This window comes from Narcine bancroftii, chromosome 7 (genome assembly GCF_036971445.1).
Source record: "Narcine bancroftii isolate sNarBan1 chromosome 7, sNarBan1.hap1, whole genome shotgun sequence".
NCBI lineage: Eukaryota > Metazoa > Chordata > Chondrichthyes > Torpediniformes > Narcinidae > Narcine > Narcine bancroftii.
In genome coordinates, this window is record NC_091475.1 from 76171151 (window position 1) to 76191175 (window position 20025).

The following is a 20025-nucleotide window of genomic DNA, read 5'->3' on the forward strand; positions in this document are numbered from 1 at the left end:
GCATGGTCTCTATTTTTCACCCACAGGCTCTATTCTGAAAGAAGGGGTGAATGCAGTGAAATGGAATTCACTGTCTGTGTGTTGTTCTGATGGCTGGCTCTTCCCTTGGCTCCATGCTCACCTACCCCCATATAAACCCTGGTTTTCCCACCTTACCTCAGATTCACCTGAGGACTATTGTATCTAGCAGCCATTGATTATAAGCTATTCAAAACTTGTTTGCACTCCTCACTTGACTCTGAGTGCAATCAGTTGTGTTACACAATGCAAGGTCAAGTTTAGCCAGGAGTATGCATGGAGAGATCTGGTTCAGCCTCTGCTGTGGAAGAGGCTTGGATATTCAGATATGGGATGGGGTGCTAAGGTTTTATACATCCATGGTAAAGATGAACCATTAAGGACCAGGGAATTGGAAAAAGTCAAAATGGTGAAGAGCGTACAAAGTTCCTTTATAAATTAGGTTGGATAAACTGGAACTTTTCTCCTTGTAGTTGATGGGGGATCTTATAGAGGTTTATCCCATCATGAGGGCGATAAATAAGGCTAATGGTCATGATCTTTTTTCCCAGGGTGGAGTTATAACTAGAGGGTACATATGTAAAGTGAGACCAGAAAGGTATAGAAGGGACCTAAGAGCATCTTTTTCACACAAAGGGTGGTGGGTGTATTGAAAAGCTGCCAGCAATAGTAAAGGCATGTACAATTGTAATGTTTGAAAGACATTTTAACAGGTACACACATAGGAAAAGAGAGATATGGCCCAAAAGTTAAAAAAACTTGGGTCGACAACATGTGCGGCACAAACAAGTTGGGACGAAGGGCCTATTTCTGTAAAAATGCATGATTCGATGACACAATGTGCAAGTTGCAAGCTTTAGGGCCTCAACATCATTAAATTCTATGACATTAGAATAAATAACTTGATCCTTCTATCTGCTTGTATAAGAACTGGCTATTTTTATTTGCCATTCTCTCTTCTTTTTTTCTTTCACTTGTATGATATTCCCAGTAGGTCAGATGATACCACACTACTTAGGAGATCACAACTTTATCAACACATTACACAGTCAAAGGAACTTAAGTGCCCAGTTAATAATGAATTGATTTCATCCATTCTCTCCCACCTTCTCTGCTACCTTGACTGATGTTTGTTTTCTATTTCTCCATTCTGATGAAGGTTCTTAGCCTGAAACAGTCCACAGATACTGCCTGTTCTACTGAGTTTTTCCAGTATTTTATGTATGGAGGCATGGTTGGCATTGTGGTTAGTGCTAATGATCGGGTCTGATGTTCGAATCCCGTGCTGTCTGTCAAGAGCTTGTATATTCTCCCCGTGTTTGCATGGGTTTTTCCTCAGGGTCTCCAGTTTCCTCCCACCCTTCAAAAAAGTGTACAAGGGGGTGTAGATTAGCAGTTTAGCCAACCATTTTATTGATATGGGAGGTGACCTGAAATAAATTCTGAAGGGATTAAAAATGCAGACATTCTCATCTATATAAAGACTGGCTTTGGAGCATATTCCATTCAAGCTAGTGTAATACCTGTAAAATGAGGCCAGATAGCTGTTAGTGTTACTGCTTCAGAGGTCCACAGAACAGGTTCTGCTGCTGCTTGTGTGGAATTAGCACATTTTTTATATCATCCAAATTCTCCATTTCCCTCCTTCACTTCAAAGTTGATTACTGCTGTAAAGTACTCTTTAGCATACATTAATGTGAAAAGAATTAAAAGGGGAGATGATGGGCACATGTGAGAGAGGATAAGATCCAGGAAACCAATGCCACATTCAGATGGGATTACTCCAGTGGAAGCTGGCATGGAGCCTACGGCAGAAGAGTCTATTTCTATGTCGATAAAAGGCTATAAGTAGGGAGTCTCCAGGTGGCGCTCATGGAGTGAACACGTTTTGGTTTTTGCTCCATAAAATATACTATTTTTAACCTGTATCCACCTTTGAACTAACTTCACAGAAGTCAGAAAGATCTTTATTATTTCTCTATTTATACTTGAGTCTGAAAATTTTGAAGAAATGACTGAAGGAAAAGCTACACGAGCTAAAACCCGGGCAGAAGAAGGTGACGGCCGAGAGAAGAAACAACCAGACATTAAACTATGTGAGATGACCTTCAATGACTTTTTGAAATTTTTTCGTGATGAATTCAAAGACGTTTGTCGCAAAAAAGACCTAGCTGAACTTCGTACAGCTTTAATTGCCTCAGAAGCTGAAACCAAAAAACAACATATCTTAATTGCAGCTCTTCAGACTGAAGTACAACAAAAAGAGATTAGACTGGCTGAGGTCGAACAGAAACTTTCCAAAGCAATTAAACAGCTAGAAGCGCTCCAGCTGAAAAGCATTGATTCAGAGAACCGTTCCAGAAGACAAAATATTCGTTTGGTTGAAATTCCTGAAGGCATTGAGAAAGGAGATCTCCTGACGTTTTTTGCTGAGCTATTAAAAGAAGCATACCCATCCGAATTCCCTGCTGATCCACCGCTACTCGATAGAGTACATCGTATCTGGAACTGAAATGCTGAAGCTTCTAAACCCAGAGTGGTGATGGTCTGTATGCACTACGTGAGTACAAAGGATAGATCGATTCGTACAGCCAGAAGACTTGGAAATGTGACTGTTCGTGGCTTTAGTCTAAGAGCTTATGAAGATTTTAGTCTGGAGGTAGTACGGGCTCGAAGACTGTTTAAAGATCTGATGTCTGAATGTTTTGAGAAGAAACTGAAACCTGCGCTCCTGTATCCTGCGAGTCTCAGAATTTCTCCGGAGAACCAAGCTCGTCAAATATTCGACTCCGTGTCTGCAGCACGGAACTACCTGTCAGCTAATTTCCCGTCTAGTGCAACCTCTCAGCCCGAGTGACTGATAAAAAATGCGGTAGATATTGGTCTTTTTCAGGTTAATAGTCAGACTCTGATTTCTGACCATTCGAAAAGTAATAGATCATTGTAGCTCTAATTATCCTGTTCATTTCTAACACATTTTTATATATTTTTTTCTCCTCTGTGAGAAATTTTTTTTTAAATATAAGTGTATGTTTAATTTTATATTAATCTATACTAATAATATGATTATATTCTTTACTATTTTATTTTTGAGTTACTGAAAATGGCGATTTTTTATTTTTTGTTTATTAAAACTTTTCGCGGTTTTTTTTTTACATTCGCCATTTTCTCTTTGTTTTTCTCCATAAAGTACTTCTTATAATATAGGTGGTGGATCTTACCTTAATATTAGGAGCTGCCGTCTGAAGACATGGGGGTAGGTTTAGTGTTATTTCTTCTTTTTTCTCTGATCGCTCTCTGGTCAGATGAGGGGCTTTTTGGGTGGGGGGTGTGTTTTGTTTTTCTTTCAGGGGTTTTTATGTTTCATTTTCTTTCATTTTTTCTTGATTTTTTTTAGAACTACAGATATGGCTGACAGGTCGTCATTTCCGGTCCTTCCTTATATCTTAATTCTTCTTCCGGGCGCATGGGTCCCTGCTTTGGTTAACCCTTTATATACTGGAGGGTTGACCTAAGTAATGGATCAAAACATTAATTTTGTCTCTTGGAATGCTAATGGTTTAAACCACCTGTTTAAAAGGAGGAAGGTCTTTAAAGTATTCCAGAGACTGAAAGCACAGATTATTTTTTACAGGAGACTCATGTGAGGAAGGAGGATAATCTGCATTTTTTTAAATCTTGGAAAGGCCCACAATTTCATGCCAACTCATGCTCTAAGACTCGAGGTGTATCTATTTTTATTGATCCCTCTATTACATTTGTTCAACATGACATCACTGTAGACCCTAATGGCAGATTTTTATTGGTTACTGGGTTATTATTCAATATTAAGGTTGTCATGGTTAATGTTTATGCCCCGAATGTAGATCACCCTGAGTTTTTTAGATCTTTGTTTACTATTTTACCCAATCTAAATGAATATCATTTAATAATGGGTGGGGATTTTAACTGTTGTTTGAATCCCCTGCTAGATAGGTCGAAACCTTCACAGTTCCTACCGAATAAATCGGCTACATATATTAACTCTTTCCTTACTAACTCCGGAGCTGTTGATATTTGGAGATTTCTTCACCCGACAGAGAAAGAGTTTACCTTTTTTTCTCATGTATACCACTCATACTCGAGAATTGATCACTTTTTTATTGATTTACATTTTATTTCACTTGTAACTGCTTGTAAGTATGACATTATAGCCATTTCGGATCACTCTCCATTACAACTCTCTCTTAAATTCAATGACTCTGTTTCTACTATTAAGCACTGGCATTTTGATGTTACATTATTGCAAGATTTAGACTTTGTTAAATTTATGAAAGAACAAATTAACTTTTTTTTTCAACAAATTACATTACGGAAATTTCTTATGGAATATTGTGGGATACATTCAAGGCTTATATTTGTGGTCAAATTATTTTTTACTCAGTAGCTTTGAAGAAATGCATCAAAAACAAGACTCATCTATTGGCTGAGAAGATTAAAGACATTGACAAGAAATATGTGACTGATCCTACTGAAGAACTTTACAAACAAAGAATTGAACTGCAGATGGAATATAATTTGTTACTTACATCTTCGATTGAAAACCAGTTAATTAGATCTAAATCTGATTTTTATGTGCATAGTGAGAAATCGGGTAAACTGTTGGCTAATCAACTGAAGAATATTTCAGTTAGATGCCAAATTGTGGAGATTCGCAAACAGAATGGAGAACTGACTGTTAACCAGGAAGAGATAAATCAATCTTTCCAAAATTTTTATACATCCTTATATAGTTCAGAATTCCCTCAAGACCTTAGTATTATGTTTAATTTTTTTTAGAACATTTGAAACTCCCAAAAGTATTACTTCAAGATAACTTAGAATTAAGTAAACCCATTACAGATTCTGAGATCAATAATACTATTTCCTCACTGAACTCGGGGAAAGCACCAGGTCCTGATGGATATTCTGTGGAATTTTATAAAGCTTTTTCTTCTACTCTCTCTCCCTGGCTTATTAAGATGTTTGATGAATCTATCACATTGGGTAAACTACCACAATCATTTTACAGAGCTACGATTTCTCTAATCTTGAAAAAAAATAAAGACCCGACCGAATGTTCTTCTTATAGACCAATTTCTTTGTTGAATGTTGATTCTAAGATCTTCTCTAAAATTCTAGCGACAAGGCTAGAGAAGATATTACCATATATTATCTCTGAAGACCAGACTGGATTCATTAAAAATCATTATTCCTCCTTTAATATTAGAAGATTGATGAATATTATTTACACCCCTTCACATAAGTCCTCAGAATGTGTTATTTCATTAGATGCTGAGAAGGCCTTCGATAGAGTAGAATGGCCTTATTTATTTACAGTTCTTGAAAATTTTAATTTTAGTCCAATATTTATATCTTGGATTAAACTTCTTTATAATTCCCCAGTTGCCTCGGTTTTTACTAATACCCAAAGATCGCCATATTTTTGATTATTTCGGGGCACCAGGCAAGGGTGCCCCCTTAGCCCTTTATTATTTAACTTAGCTTTAGAACCTTTGGCAATTGCTATCAGAGAAGCACCCAATATTACTGGTATTATTCGTTGCAGGGATATTCATAAAGTATCACTATATGCAGATGATTTATTGCTATATATTTCCAATCCTGAAAATTCTATTCCTGCAGTTTTATCTTTATTAGCTCAATTTAGTAATTTCTCAGGATATAAACTGAACTTAAATAAAAGTGAATTATTCCCTTTTAATGGATGGGTTCCTATTTATGATAGTTTGCCTTTTAAAATAGCTAGAGACTATTTTATATATTTAGGGATTAAGATTACTAAAAAACATAAAGATTTGTTTAGGACTAATTTTTTCCCTCTATTGGACCTGATTGGTAGTTTACTTACCAATTGGTCACCGTTATCCCTATCTATGATAGGCCGAATTAATGCTATTAAGATGATGATCTTACCTAAATTTTTATATATATTCCAAGCTATACCTATTTTTGTTCCTAAATCTTTTTTTGATAAGGTCGATTCTAAATTGTCTTCATATATCTGGCAAAACAAGAATCCTAGATTTGGGAAAAAAATATTTACAGAAATCTAAACTGGAGGGAGGATTGGCATTACCCAACTTTAGAATTTATTATTGGGCAATTAATATTAGTTACTTAAGGTATTGGTTGAATTATTCAGAATTATCTCTAAATCCCCATTGGGTAAATTTAGAAATTAAACTGGTACAAAATTTCTCAATTAGTTCTATTTTGGGAGCTGCTCTCCCTTTTACTCTTACTAAACTATATAAACTAATTGATAATCCAATGGCTAAACATACACTACGTATATGGTTTCAATTCCGGAGATTTTTTGGCCTAAGTCATTTTATCTTGGAAACCCCTATTGTACTAAATTTCTTTTTTCATCCCTCTCTAATTGATCATGCTTATTTACTCTGGAAAGTTAAAGGTATAACATGCTTTTCGGATTTATTCTTGGATAACTCTTTCATGTCATTTGAACAATTATCCATGAAATATGATTTACCTAGATCTCATTTCTTTCGATATTTGCAGATTAGGAGTTTCTTAGTTTCAACTTTACCCTCTTTTCCCAATCGGGAGACTACGACTGTTTTAGAGGATATACTATATTCAAAATTCCCTCCAAAAGGTGTGATATCTAAATTATATAATATAATTATGCAGCAACCTCCTTTGAAGAAGACCGCAGAGCCTACCTCACTGACAAAAGGCAAAGGAGGAAAAACCCAACACCCAACCCCAACCAACCAATTTTCCCCTGCAACCGCTGCAATCGTGTCTGCCTGTCCCGCATCGGACTTGTCAGCCACAAACGAGCCTGCAGCTGACGTGGACTTTTTACCCCCTCCATAAATCTTCGTCCGCGAAGCCAAGCCAAAGAAAGAAATATAATTACAAAAATAAATTCTGGGACTTTTGGAAAGTTTAAAAATGATTGGGAAAGAGAACTCAACCTTCATATTTCCAATGAAAATTGGAATAAAATTCTGCGACTGGTAAATTCCTCTTCTCTATGTGCAAAACATTCACTGATACAGTTTAAAGTTGTTCATAGAGCTCATATGTCTAAAGATAAACTCCATCGTTTTTATTTTCATATCGATCCTATATGTGATAAATGTCAATTGGAAATAGCTTCCCTTACACATATGTTTTGGTCCTGTCCCTCTTTACAGAATTATTGGAAGGAAATTTTTTCCATTATATCTACCGTTTTGAATATTGATTTACAACCACATCCCATTACTGCAATTTTTGGATTACCTATGATAGATTTGACTTATTTATCTCTTCCTGCGGATCGTATGATTGCTTTTCTTACACTAATGGCTAGAAGATCTATACTATTGAATTGGAAAGAGGTTAATCCTCCCACTGTTTTCCAAAGGTTTACCCAAACTATACTATGTTTAAATTTAGAGAAAATTAGAAACTCTGTCTATGTTTGAGTTAACCTGGCGACCATTTATTCAATATTTTCATTTGTGGTGAGTTGATCTGGCTCTGTTTTCTTTTTATGATTATGTATGATAATTGGGCTGTTAGATGAGATCGGAGTGATCGGCGTGATTTAGCTATATCGGTAGGTTTTTTTTAAAAGTTTTTAATCCAGATTTGTTTTTTCTTCCTTTTTGGGTTTTTTTTCTCTCTCTTTTTTTTTAAATATATTTTTATTAATTATATCATTTTTTTTTAGAGATAGTTCATACTCTAAACTGATCTAAATTTTTTTTATGATATATTTTTATTCTGCAATATTATTGTTTAATATCTCTGTATTAATTCGTTATTTACTATGTATTTTTCGTATCTCTTTGAACTGTATGTGTTTATAAATTATAATAATAATAAAAAGATTGGAAAAGAAAAGAAAGGCTATAAGTATACTTAATGGCTTCCAAGGCTGATGAAAACACTTGCTGCAAATGTTGCCTTACATTTTCATATCCTACATAATAATAACACTTAAAATTGTGCAGTTCATTATCATCTAACATTTCCACCAGTTTAATTATTACTGCCTTGATGAGACAGAACTCCACTGAGTTCACTTGGAAATGCAACCATAGAAAATGCAACCAAGAAAATTGTTCAGAGTCATGAGGCTATTTTTATATGAGGTAGTGTGACCTCCTCAGCTATGAGAAACAGAAAATACTGATGGGTGTACTTAAATGGAAATTTTCCAATGTATTCTTCAACTCATGCTGTTACAAGAATGAGAAACAAAGACCTATAGTCTCATTTTGTTTTGAGCATCAGAGCAAAGAAAATTGCAGTAAACTGATTAGGTGGAAAATACAAATATACTTTTTAAGGATCAAAATACAATCTGCTGGAGGAACTTTCTGGGCCAAGCACCATCCCTGCTCCAAGTGGTCATTGTTTTGGGTCAGATCCCTTCATCAAGACTGTCAGTGCAGAGGCAGATAGCCCATCTAATGAAGACAGGGTGAGAGGGATTGGACAGGGGTCAGTAGGGGTTTGGTGAACCAAGTCAGGGTGAAGGATGATGGAGAGATACTACCTTGAGCAGTAGAGACTGCCTCATTAATACTGGCTGAATCAGAGGCAATTAAATTTTTTTTTGTCAAAAGAAGTGTCTGCCATCTCCAACAAGAGATAGTTTAAACACCTGCCTTTGACAATTCAATGACATTACCAACCATCAATACCTTGGGAAGGTGGGTCAACACTCAGAGATAAGAGACATACAGGAAACTGCAGATGCTGACATACAAAGCTAAACACTGTCTGCTGATGGAACTTGGGAGGGGGTAGGGTTGACCACCAAAAAAGGCTAGCGTTTCAAGTAGAAGCCCTTTATCAAGACAATACCAAATTTTACAGTCTTGATCAAGTGTTTAGACTCGAAATGTCAACCATTTTTTTTCTCCCACTGATGCTACTTGGCCCACATTGTTACAAGACCAGGTTAGAAGCTGGGGGTATCCCATTGCAAGTGACATACTTCTTGACACCATCCACAAGACCCAAAACAGGATCATAGTGCCTGGGAGAGCGCAGCATCAACAACACCATCAGGACCAAGTAGACTGCCTGGTCAGTGCTTCAGCAGCCACTCTAAACATACCTTCCATTTACTAGTGGTGCAGAGTTATGCCATCTACAAAGTACACTACTGCACTTTCACTGTCATTTTTCATTTAATGCTAAGTTTCTGGAACACACAATTTTCTAGAAATTCACATTTTTCTGGAATGAGCTTAAAAAAATAATGAAACAAGAAATGTCAACTTGTTCATGTAAAATACCTTCTTCACAAAGTGAATTTACAGTCATGTGTCTGGAAACTTGGGAATGTGGGAGAATAGAGGATGGGGGTGGTGTGAAGTGCTAAATTTAAGCAGATATTTTAATAACAGTTATTAATAATTTTGCAAGATTGAGATAAAGCATCATTTTAATGCTCACTAAAAGGCATTGTAACTTACAGATGTTATGCCAAGATTTTCTAGTTTTTCAGCCAAACTTTGCTCAACAATTTTACGTAATTTCTTAACTATAGTTGGATTTTTTTGCAAAACTTTCCGAAGGTCTTCATTGCAGGTTGATATTTCTGGTAAATGTTTAGAGTCTGCAAAAGAAAATATTTTACAATTGTTTCTCTTCTAGCTTACACTCTGATAGATTAAGACTATAAAGGAAATTTTAAACAGGCAAAGCAGATGGATTTTGCTGCTGATGGTGCGGAGGGAATACAACTGGCTTAACCATTCTGATATTTAAATATTGCATATTTAGTTTGGTTTTATATTCACACAGATTTCATTGCAAAGACCACCTGTTTTCACCCCTGCCCCAATATATTGACCAAAAAATCCCTCATGCATCTCTTTGTCAGATCCACTTGACTATTCCATTTTTCTCCCCATTGGTCTTGCATTTCCACTTTCTAGAAACAAGGTCTATCCTGCCTTTGCAGTTCCAAATGCACACACACATACACACACACACACTTATTTAGTGATTAATGATCTACAATATATCTTGGCTATCTTTTCAAGACTTAAGATTTATCATTTTCATCATTAAGTTTTAACTTTTGAGTATGTAAAGAAATAAGAAAACATACAAAAATTGAGAAATCAAGTAAACAGGGTCAGCTGAAATACAAGGAAGAATGGTTTCATGCTGTCATATTATTGTGAAGTTAGGTGGACATGGATCCAAACATACAATGCAACTCTTGGTGTTTAAAATCTAACATCCAAACAACATGGCAAGATCTACAGTCCTTACACCAGCACTAATGCCATAACACACTTGCATTTCTCTGTTGCCGAACAGTGCAGTGCAAACTTGCACACTTTTTCAGGATTGGGAAGCCTGCTGGCACAGTAATCACATTTAGGATGACTGTGGGATGATGTCAATTGTTCAGAAGAAAGGTTTTCAACCTCTTTTCACCAATAGTCTGCCTTAAATATTCCTCTACCTTCCAAGGACCACCCATAACAGACCCAAATTTACAAACTTGCTTTATGTACTTTGTATTTGTCTTTGCCATATTACCACAGGCCTCCTATAACAAACCCATGGATTGTGGACCACAGCCTGAGAAATAGTAGGTTAGAACACTGCTTGGAGAAATGGCACAAGGCTGCTGCTTAACTGCTCCAGCAAACTGGGTTGGATTCCAAGCTCCAGTGCTGCTCGTGTGGAATTTGCATTGACTGCTGTGAGTTTATCCAAATGCTTCTTGATTGGTTTACTGATGATCCTAAACTTTCCTGGATGTGGGTGAGCACTAGGAGAATCAGGGTGAAATTGAGCAGCATGTAACAGAGGGAGAATAGGTTACAAGGGGAGATGTGTGGGGAAATAGTATTAATGGGATTGCTCTGAATACGGCATAAACTCTGTGTCATAAGGATGTATGAGCAGTGATAATTGGGACATTTTGTTCTAAACAGAACTGTCATTTGCAAATCACAGTAGAAGTATGTATTCATACCACAGCACTATTTAGAGGTAATCAAAGAGTCTGCAGATACTGGAGATTGAGAATAATACACAAAAGTACTGGAGGAACGCAGCTCATTATGGACAAGGTCCTGCAATTTTGTGAATAGTAAAATTTAGAGCTCCATTCACACCTCTTGCCCCAAGTCTGCAGTCAACTGGAGAAGACTTTGCCAGCTGATTGGTGATTTTCATCTCTACTCCAAATGACCTCAGTAACTTTGGGTGAGGTTCAATGACCTTATCACAGTTAATGCCTCTTTTAAATGGTAGTTTCTGAAATGGTGCTTTATGTTGAAGCTGCAGGACTCGAGAACAAATACTATATCTTATCTCTCCAGGATAAACAGGAACCAATAATAAGGTTTGGAAAGCCATGCCTCCAGAGGTTAAGATTTTCTAAGTACAGCTTTATGCAAATTTGATTTTATGAAAAGATTTTTGCTTTTACGAAAGCAGTGAGCCATTGTAGCACACCCCAAGCAGCTTCTTCCTCGGGAACTATGATGAGATGTCAATAGATAAATGACCTCTTCCTCTCTCTTCTACATCCCAGACTCCTGTACTTCCACCCATTGGTGTCACTAGGGTTGGTGTCACCCAATGCAGTAAACACCACCCCTCCATGGACTGAGTGTAAGAATGTACCGAGCATAGAGAGACAGATGTATGTTCCTTATACGTCTGGGGTGGCAGCAGTGGCACTGAGTGGTGGGAATGAGGGTTTGGGGACTCTGGAGCGCATTAGAAGGTTCAAAGAGCACATATCTACTTCATAGGCTATGTATTTATCATTATCATTCCTGCTTTTAATAGATTTTAGTGTTATTTTAGGATTTATGTGTTATTTGGCATGATTTGGTAGTTTTTTTGGGGTCTGGGAACGCTCAAAAAATTTTTCCCATAGAAATCAATGGTAATCGCCTCTTTGCTTTACGTCATTTCAGCTTATGAAAGGTTCAGTAGGAATGCTCTAGTTTTGTAAAGCAGCGTCTAGCTGTACTGAGAGAAATTAAAATCATCCTATCAGGGTGTATTACTGTGTGGTACAGAACTATTCCATCTCAGGCTGCAGAAGTTGAGAGTGTGGCTCACGCCATCACAGATTCTGGTCCCCTCTATCAACTCCATCTATAACTCCCACTGCCTTGGAAAAGCAGCCGACAAGCTTAAGGACATCCCACTCTAGACATACTCTCTTTACCCCTCCTGTTAGGAAGAAGATTCACAAGTGTGAGATGTTATGAAACATCTATTTGTTTTCTCCTTATTTTTCTTTTGAAAATTATATTCATCATTTGAATCAATACAAAGTATAAATTCAATAATACAGTAAACTTAATAAGTCGTACAAAATAATTCTATTTTTTTAATTTTCTCCCCAACCCCCTCCCCCCCCAAAAAATAAAGCAAAAGAACATATATATAATATTCATTGACTATCTTTTATAATTTCTAACTGAGATGGGTGGGCAAGGTAGAAGATGTGGATGGAGTTTTATTCATAAAATCCATATATGGTTCCCAAATTTTATAAAAGTCTTATATGTAATTTTTTCTAAAGGTATACAATCTTCCATTTCAATATGCCATCTGTTTAATTGTACTACACTCTCAGTTTTCCACATGACTGCTATACACTTATTTGCAGTCGCTATTGCTATATTTAAAAAATTTTCTTGGTATTTACCCAATTTCAGTTTTATATCTTTTTCATATATATTCCCAAGTAAAAATATTCTTTGATCTTTTTGTATCTTTATCTTTCATAGTTTGTCTGATCAATGCACTCAAACCATTCCAAAATTGCTCCACTTTCTCATTGGACCATACAGGATGTAAAAAAGTTCCTATTTCCTTGTTACATCAAAAACACATATCAGGATAATTAGAATTAAGCCCATTTAATTTATTGGAGTATAATATAATTGATGAAGAAAATTATATTGAACCATTTAATATCTAGCATTACATGTAGGAGTAACACTCTCTTGACATAATTTTGACCATATTTCCTCTTGGATTTGTACATTTAAATCTTTCTCCCATTGTAATTTTGATTTATATAAATCTTTTTTTTTAATTTATTGTAATTTTATATACATATTAGTAATAAATTTCTTGATAATAAATATATCTGCTATTAAACCTTCAAATTGACTTTCTTCTGGAAGTCTCGAATCTGTTCCTAATTTATTTTTTAAACATGATTTTAATTGGTAATATGCAAAAATTGTATAATTTTGTATATTATATGTCTTTTAATTGCTCAAATGTTTTTTTTTAAAATTCCCCAAAAAACTATCTTTTATCCTCTGTACACTTTTACTGTACCAACTATCAAGATTTATTCAAAGTGTAAGGAATAAGCTGATTTTGTTTTAACTACATTTTAGGAAATTGATAATTTTAATCCCTCTCTCCATGTGAATCCCATTCCATAATTTTCAATATATGTTTCAAAATTGGAACTTCCATTTTAACTTTAAACAATTCAATACTCCATTGATACAAAATTTGTTCTGGAATAGTTTCTCAAATTTTATTCATTTCAATCTGAACCCAAGCTGTTTTCTCACCCATTTGATAATAGGAGGGCAAAAATCTTAAATTGAGGTGCTTTATAAAAATTTTTAAAATTTGATCAAATTTCCAATTTAATTTTTCAAAACCAAATCTTGATATTTTACCTTTCCAAATAAATTATTGTCTAATTTTATTCAAATTCTGTAAAAAAAATATATCTGGCACATGAATGGGTAATGATTGAAATAAATATTCTATTCTTGGAAAAATATTCATCTTAATACAATTCACCTGTCCAATTAACATTATTGATCAATTTTTACATCTTCTCAGAGTTTTTTTAATAATGGTGAATAATTTAAATTAAATAAATTATTTATATTTCTATCAATATTCATTCCTAAATATTTAATTGCTTAATTTTGCCACTTAAATTTTGTCAATCTCTTACATTGTGAATAATCCATATCAACCATCGGCATCACCTCACTTTTATCAACATTATCTTTATAACCCAATACTAATCCATATTCTATTAATCTTATATTCAAATTATTCAACAATATTTCTCATCTTGTTAAATATTCTATAACATCACCCACAAACAAACTAATTTTTTGCTCTTTATTACCTATCTCAAATCCCTTAATTTCTTTATCACTTCTAATGATTTCTGCTAATTCAAATAAAAAAGGTGAGAATGGACAACCTTGTATACAGGACCTTTCTAACAAAAAAGGTTTTGATATTTGTCTATACATAACCACTTTTGCTTTCGGCTGATCATACAACACTTTTATCCAATTTACAAAAGAATTTGGAATCCCAAATGCATTAAGTGATTTCAACAAAAAATCCCATTCCAACCTATCAAATGCTTTCTCAACATCCAATGCAACTGCTACTGCTGGTATCTTTCTATTTTGTGCTACATTTATCAAATTAAAAAAATTAACTATATTATCTGCCACTCTTCTATTTTTAATAAAACCTGTTTGATTCATATTTATTAATTTTGGTAAAAATTTAACTAACTGATTAGCTAATAATTTTGATATAATTTTATAATTCTTATTCAGTAACAATATGGGTCTATATGAAGAAGATTGTAAACAATCCTTCCCTTTCTTTGGAATTACTGTTATTAACGCTGTTTTAAAAGATTCTAGTAGGTTATGTACCTCTTTCATTTGGTTTAATACCCCCATTAATACAGGTACTAATCATTTCTTAAATTCTTTATGAAACTTGGTGGAAAAACCATCTTTACCTGGTGTTTTATTATTCTATATGACATCAAGGTCTCATAAACTTCTATTTCAGAAAAAGTATTAGACAATTCTAATTTTTCATCTTCATCTAACATAGGTAATTTAACTTGTCACAAATATTCTTCTATTTTATTATCACTTTTAAAGATTCTGATTGATAAAGTTTGGCATAAAACTCCTTAAAATTATCATTTATTTTCTACTTTTTATAAATATTTTGACCAGTACTTAGTGGCAATTGTTCCAGAAACTTGCTCTGCTTTTAATTGCCATGCTAGTACTTTATGAGCTCATTCACCTAATTTATAATATTTTTGTCGCGACCTCATCATATTTCTCTCCATTCTGTAAGTTTGTATTATTTTAAATCTTAATTTTTTGGATTTTAACAATATTCTTTTCTCCTCATTTTTTGAACTTGTATTTTCTTCTCTAATTTCAGTATTTCTTTTTCCAACTGATCCACCTCCTTCATATATTCTTTCTTTACTTTTGAAGTGTAATTTATTATTTGACCTCTGAAATATCCCTTCAAAGAATCCCATATCGTAAACTGACTCATTACTGAATCATTGTTCGTTTCAAGAAAAAAATTTATCTGTTGCCTCAGTCACAAAAATTTTTTCTTCAGCAACGTTGTATTGAATCTCCACCAATAACCTATCTTTTGTTCTTCGTCCAACAAAATTGACAAAATTAAAGCTGAATGATCTGATTGAATTCGCGCTTGATAAACTTTTTCCACTCTAAATTGAAATTGTGCAGAAAATAAAAACATATCCATTTGTGAATATGTTTTATGTTGAAAATGGTAAAACGAATAATCTCTTTCACTTGGATGAATTCTTCTCCATATATCCATTAACCTTTTAGCTACTTTATTTTTCATCATTTTATCTCCTGGCCTATCCAGTTTAGAGTCCAAAGTAAAATTAAAATCTCCCCAATATGATTTTTACCTTAGCATTTGATAATTGCATAAAGATATCTTGAACAAATTTTCAATCATCTACATTGGGTGCATATACATTCATTGTTCTGAATAAATCTGACAATTTACTATGACGTATTTTCCTGATACATCTACAATTGTGTCCAGTATTTTCACTGGTAAATTTTTATTTATCAATATTACTCAACCTCTAGCTTTTGAATTAAATTAAGATGCTACTACAGGTCCTACCCAATCTATTTTTAATTTTTCATTGTGGCACTTGAAGGAGTTGAAAGAAATCACTGCTGCCACACCGAAGGTCATTAATGAGTGTTTTTATTCAGATTCAGCGCGCCCCTTTAAGGGCAGCATGAGCTCAGTCACCTGGTGCATTGTGACATCATAATCGCTGCCCTGGGTACGCGCTGGAAGGGATGCTGGAGTCAGAGAGAAACCACTGACAATGCCATTTCCCCATGGCTTCCCCGCCACATGGCGGTACAAGCTGGGCTGGTTCACCATGAGGATGTGCACCACCACCCCAGAACCAACTGTGCATCCTGTCGCTTTGGCGGCCGGACCCAGCGCTTTGGCGCAGCCGTCTGCACCAGCTGTGATGTCTAAATGAGCAGCTTTTAAACGGTCCACACTAAACAGTTCCCTGCCCCCCACATCTAAAGTAAAAGTCCCACTCAACTGCCGGAGAACCTTGTAGGGCCCTTCATATGGGCGCTGCAGCGGGGCCCTCTGTGGTCCTCTCCAAACGAACACAAATTTTGCTACATCCAGATCTTTGGGTTGATGGGATGGTCAGGTGCCATGGTGCGATGAGGGTGGCGGGGTTAGGTTGCCCAGTCATTCACGGACGTCTGCGAGCCGCTCACCTTCATTGTGCATTGTGTCAGCCTCCGGGCCGAAGAATTTGCCTGGCAGGGAGAGTGGCACGCCGTAAACTATTTCTGCTGATGAGGCTTGCAGGTACTCCTTGGGTGCCATCCTAATCCCAAGGAGAACCCATGGCAACTCATCCACCCAGTTGGAGCCGGAAAGTCTTGCCATTTAGGTGTCGGTGGAACCTCTCTACCAACCCGTTAGATTGTGGGTGGTAGGCTGTGATGTGGTGCAGTGTTACCCCTAAAAGCTTTGCCAGTTGTGACCATAGTGTGGAGGTAAATTGGGCACATCTGTCACTTGAGATGTGCACTGACACGTTGACCAGGGCTCTAGCACACGTCTCCGCTGATGCCTTATGGACCGGGATGGCTTCCAGCCACCTGGTTGCTCTGTCCACTATGGTAAACATGTACCACAACTCCCTGGACACGGGCAAGGGGTCCACAACATCCACGTGCATTGCTGAGTCGAAATGTTGAACAGAGGCCTGCATGTGCCTGTGGACTTTTAGATGTCTGGCACCTGACGCAGTTGCGGGGTTAGCGCTGCCATTTCCTTCTTGAGGCCATGCCAGACGAATCACTGTGCCACCATACGCATGGTAGTTTTCACTGAGAGGTGGGTGAGATCGTGGATAGAGCTGACGACTCTTGCCCTCCACTCCTGTGGAATAATGGGCGTGGTTTGCCGGTGGAGGTGTTGCAGAGCAGCGGCTGGGTGGAGTCAGGAAGCTGGATATTCCTCGAGCTGGAGTTCCGGAGAGCTTGAGTTTTGGCATCGTGCTGCTGGGCCTGCGCTAGTCGTGCGTAGTGTGCTGATGGCCAGGTGGGAGAGCGCATCTGCGACCACATTGTCCTTGCCTGCCTTGTGCCAGATGTCTGTTGTGAATTCAGACACATAGGACAGGTAGCGCTGTTGCCTGGCCGACGACGGGTCCTTGGCCATAGCCAGTGCTTGGGTGAGGGGCTTATGATCAGTAAAAACAGTGAATGTTCTGCCCTCCAAGAAGTATCAGAAGTCGCGAATGGCCAGGTACAGCGCCAGGAGCTCCCAGTCAAATGCATTGTATTTAAACTCCGGCGGCCACAACTGCTTACTGAAAAAGGCCAGCGGGTGCCACTGCCCATCCAGCCACTGTTCCAGTACACCCCCAACCACCGTGGCGGAAGCGTCGACCAAGAGCACCATGTGCACTGCTGGGAGCGGGTGCACCAACAAAGTCGCCTCTACAAGGGCCTGTTTTATTGCAGTGAAGTCCTCATCCACCTCCTCCAACCAGGCCAGGGTCTTCTCTTTCATCACAATCAGTGCAAAAAGAGAGCACATGATGCGGGTGGCGTTGGGGATGAATCTCTGATAAAAAAAATTACGATTCCCACGAATTCCTGCAGGCCCTTGAAGGAGGAGGGTTGGGGAAAATGCTGGACGGCTGCCACTTTCTACGGTGCCGGAGCTGCCCTAGAGGCTGAGATGGTGTGTCCCAGGAACTGCAATGTCTGTTTCCCAAACTGGCATTTGGCCTCGTTGACCGTGAGGCCGAATTCTGCCAGCCAGGCAAACAGAGAATGAAAATGGGCCTTGTGCTCTGCGCAGTTGCGGCTGGCTACCATGATGTCATCTAGGTAGATAAAGACAAAGTCCAAATCCCTACCTACTGTGTCCATGAGACGCTGGAATGTCTGGGCCACATTCTTCAACCCGAATGGCATCCGGAGGAATTCGAATAAGCCGAAAGGAGTGATAATGGCGGTCTTTCCTAAGTCATTGGGGTGTACCAGGATCTGGTGGTATCCGCGCACCAGATAGACTTTTGAAAAGAACCGCACGCCTTGAAGATTGGCCACGAAGTCCTGGATATGGGGGACCGGGTACATGTCTGGGGTCGTGGCGTCGTTTAGCCATATGTAGTCTCAGCAGGGCCCTGATGATTTTGGGACCATGTGCAGTGGTGCCGCCCAAGCGCTGTCCGACCACCGAACGATGCCCAGCTCCTGGAGCCTGGAGAGTTCCTCCTTTGCTTGTTTAGCTTCTCCAGTGGCAGCCGCCTAGCTCTGGCATGCAGCAGGGGGCCTTTCATGGAGATGTGATGGAAAACTCCATGGTGGGAGGAGGCGACGTCAAAGCGTGGCTGCAGGATGGCAGGGAACTCACTGAGGATCTCAACGAACTCATCTATGATGGTGGCTACTGTGGCGATTTTGGGTCTGCCTTTATCCGCCATGCCCAGGCGCACTGAGCGAAAGGAGCAGGTGTTGAGCAGCTTCCTGTCCCTCACGTCCACCAACAGACCGTGAGCCTTTAAGAAATCAACACCTAACAGCGCAGTGCCCACCGAGGACAGGACGAATCTCCAAGTGAACTTATCTGTGTCTGTGCCCTATGGGAACCATTGGCAGCCCACAGAGTTGGACCGGGGGTCTGGGTGCAAGTTTCCAGTGCTGTAGGGGGGAGGGTGCTCAGTTCTGCCCCTGTGTCCACCAGGAACTGGTAGCCTGTGGACTTGTCAGTAATGTAGAGGAGGCTGTTCACGTGGTCTACCGTTGCAGCCATCAACGGCGGTTGGCCTAACTGTTTCCCTGGAAGTCGCAGGGCTAGCGGCACTTGTGGGCTTTCACTTCCCATGTTGACTGGGTTTCCACCGGCTTGTGCTTGGGGGTATCCTGTGGATGGCGGGGCCCTGGCTTGGATACTTGGCTGAGGGCTGCCTCGTTCTCCTGTTTTGTGCGCCAGAGGGCATCTGCCCGGGCTGCAGCCTTGCGGGGATTGGAAAAGTCCTCTTCGGACAGATGGAGCCGGATATCTTCTGGCATCTATTAAAAGAATATCTGGCAAAAGAGGAAACGCAAGCATTTCGTCCATAAAAGCTGAGGGGCTGCGATCCTCCAACCCATCCAGGTGTAAGAGCCTGGAAGCATGTTGCTAGGGAGTGAGGCTAAACTTCCTCAGTAGATTTTTGAGGGTGGTATACTTGCTCACTGCTGGTGGCCAGTGAATGATGTCGTCCACTCTCGACGCTGTGTCCTGGTCCAGCGTGCCCACGATGTGGTAAAATTTTGTGGCGGCATCGGCTGAGATGTTGCGGAAGTGGAATTGTGCCTCTGCCTGTCCGAACCACATCCGTGGGCGATGGGGCCAGAAGGGGGGGGGGAGTTTGATGGCTACTGAATTCACCTCAGCTGCATCCATCGTTCATTGGGTCCAGATAGTCATCTGGGCCCATCAGGGTCACCACCGTGGCACTTGCAGGAGCTGAAATAAATCACTGCTGCCACACCGAAGATCGTTAACGACTGTTTTTATTCAAAATTCAATGCGCCCCTTCAAAGGCAGCATGAGGTCAGTCACCTTGCATTGTGACGTCAT

The 20025-nt window shown here is 38.5% G+C and overlaps 1 protein-coding gene across 16 annotated transcripts in view; it reads right to left on the minus strand.

Moving 5' to 3' along the window:
- LOC138739018 (cilium assembly protein DZIP1L-like) overlaps nucleotides 1–20025 on the minus strand; it is a 205379-nt gene that overhangs the window by 90391 nt on the left and 94963 nt on the right. For 12 of the 16 annotated variants that reach the window (XM_069890358.1, XM_069890367.1, XM_069890361.1 and 9 more), the window contains one exon: nucleotides 9507–9649. In XM_069890358.1, coding sequence (XP_069746459.1) covers nucleotides 9507–9649 — 143 coding nt within the window. The other 4 variants (XM_069890355.1, XM_069890353.1, XM_069890354.1 and 1 more) reach the window with 2 other exon arrangements.